This window comes from Acanthisitta chloris, unplaced genomic scaffold, assembly GCF_000695815.1.
Source record: "Acanthisitta chloris isolate BGI_N310 unplaced genomic scaffold, ASM69581v1 scaffold8697, whole genome shotgun sequence".
NCBI classification, from domain to species: domain Eukaryota; kingdom Metazoa; phylum Chordata; class Aves; order Passeriformes; family Acanthisittidae; genus Acanthisitta; species Acanthisitta chloris.
In genome coordinates this window covers 1-2391 of record NW_008682007.1, presented here as the reverse complement: position 1 = coordinate 2391, position 2391 = coordinate 1, and the positions used below count along the sequence as shown (strand labels likewise).

General features: G+C 54.1%; 1 protein-coding gene across 1 annotated transcript in view; it reads left to right on the top strand.

Annotated features, from left to right (window-relative positions):
* The window catches only part of SOCS7 (suppressor of cytokine signaling 7), a gene marked incomplete at both ends in the record, with an annotated part of 11679 nt that extends 9345 nt beyond the window's left edge, over positions 1 to 2334 (top strand). Inside the window, 2 exon segments of the mRNA XM_009078312.1 lie at positions 1451 to 1586; positions 2180 to 2334. Of these exon segments, the coding sequence (XP_009076560.1) occupies positions 1451 to 1586; positions 2180 to 2334 (291 nt within the window).
* Positions 2335 to 2391: the final 57 nt, after the last annotated feature.

The window sequence follows — 2391 nt, the reverse complement described above, 5'->3', positions numbered from 1 at the left end:
GGAGGAGGAAGGGGCTCAGAGGAGGAGAAGGAGGAAGGGGCTCAGAGGAGGAGGAGGAGGAAGAGGCTGGGAGGAGAAGGAAGAGGAGGGGGAAGGGGCTCAGAGGAGGAGGAGGAAGGGGCTTTGAGGAGGAGAAGGAAGGGACTCTCCCAGCTGGCATTGGGCATGTGGCTTGCGTGGCACGGAGCTCGTGCTGTGGCCCTGTGGCCGCTGGCTGAGCTCCCAGAGGCTAATTCCTTTTTGGTAGGAGAATAAGGAGGGGTAGAATCCAGCCTTCAATTACTTGCTGTTCTTTGCTCTCTCCAAAGCTGCCTCACAGCTTCCTGAGCTGCCTGGAGCAGTTTTGAGCCCATCTCAGTGTGAAGAGCTTTCCCTTTTCTCCTTTCACTCCACTGCCCTCGGAGAGAAGCCAGCAGGAGGAGGTTAGAGTGAAATCCTGCTGTAAAGACAGATCAAACCTTGTGCTGGGGATGAACTCAGCTCCCAGGGATCCTTCCCAGTGCTCCTGCTGACCTCTGTGTTCTCTGGGGTTGGTTGTTGCCCTGAAGTTTGCAGGAGGAGGAGGTTTTTTGGGGGGGAATGGCTGGATGGGATCCCTCCCAGCCCTGTGAGGCTGTTCCCTGCGTGGGGAGGTGGCTGGAGAGAGCTCCTGCCACCTCTGCCTTTGTGCCTCGTGACCCCAGGAATGAGCAGCTCTGGCACAGCTTGAGCTGACCAAATCCTCCAGATTTTTAACACCACTCAGCCACTTCAGTTCTAAGGGAGGTGCAGAGCCTTTCCTGGCCGTGTTGCTTCCCTTCTCCATCCTTGCAAAACCCTCTTGCTCCTTAAAGTGGTGATTCATCTACCAGTCCTGGTGGTTTGGAGCTTGCTTTTCCCTGGATCTACCTTTTTCCATGGCATCAGAAGTGTTGTTACCTTGTGTGGGAGATACTTGGAGGCAAAGAGGTCTCACCCCTGGCAGGTTTGACTTCTCAGTGACTCCAAATCAGCAGGATATACTGGGAAGCTCCTGGGGCTTATAAAAAGGAGGGAGAAGGATTTTTTTCATGCAGGCAGATAGTGACAGGACAAAGGGGAGTGGGTTTGAAGTGGAAAAGGGCAGGGTTTGATGGGATATTGGGAAGGAATTGTTTCCTGTGAGGTGCTGAGGCACTGGCACAAGTTACCCAGAGAAGTTGTGGCTGCTCCATCCTTGGGAATGTTCCAGGCTAGGTTGGATGGGGCTTGGAACAACCTAGGCTAGTGAGTAGCATCCCTGCCCATGGCAGAGGGGTGGAATGAGATGATCTTTAAGGTTCCTTCCCACCCAAACCATTCCATGCTCCCCTATAAACTCAACTTTGTGGAGAACTTCACTTCCCTAGTGCCAACGTTTCCCTTCCAGATCAGCAGCACTTCCACCCTCACGTCTCCTTTATCTCCAGCATTGCTTTGTTTTCCCTCAAAGGTCTCCCACCAACACCTGTCCAGCTGCTGTATCCAGTCTCCAGGTTCAGCAACGTCAAATCCCTTCAGCACCTTTGCCGCTTTCGGATCAGGCAGCTGGTCCGGATCGACCACATTCCCGAGCTCCCACTGCCCAAGTGAGTCCTGGGGGTGAATCCCTCCCTGCCCTCACCTCCCAGGCAGGGATGAGGGCTCTGAGAGGGAATAGTTGACTTTTCCAGGCTTGGGACAGCAGGAAAATATTCCATGGGGTATAGGGATCCATGTGGGAATGCTGAGTGGCTCAGGAATGAGGTGTCACTGCCATGGAATTGTTGACTTTTCCAGGCTTGGGATAGCAGGAAAATATCCCATGGTGTGTAGGGATACATGTGGGCATGGAATAGTTGACTTTTCCAGGTTTGGGACAGCAGGAAAATATCCCATGGGGTATAGGGATCCATGTGGGAATGCTGAGTGGCTCCGGAATGAGGTGTCACTGCCATGGAATAGGTGACTTTTCCAGGCTTGGGATAGCAGGAAAATATCCCATGGGGTGTAGGGATCCATGTGGGAATGCTGAGTGGCTCAGGAATGAGGAGTCACTGCCATGCCATAGCTTTGGGATGCAAACTCCTGCTCCTGGGGAGGTGACAGTGCTGGGTGGGCTGGGCTGAGGGGCTGGGTGTCCCTTGTGGAGGGGTTGGAGTGGTTGTAGCTCAAGGATCAAGCTCTTCCCAATCCTTCCCAGGCCCCTGATTTCCTACATCCGCAAGTTCTACTACTACGACCCGCAGGAGGAGGTGTACCTGTCCCTCAAGGAGGCTCAGCTCATCTCCAGACAGACGCAGGAGCCAGAATCCTCCACGTAGCAGGGCTGCCCTGGCTGTGCTGCTGTCACTCATGGTATGGGCCCCAAATCCTGCTATTCCCATGGATTGTGTCGTGGTTTAACCCCAGCAG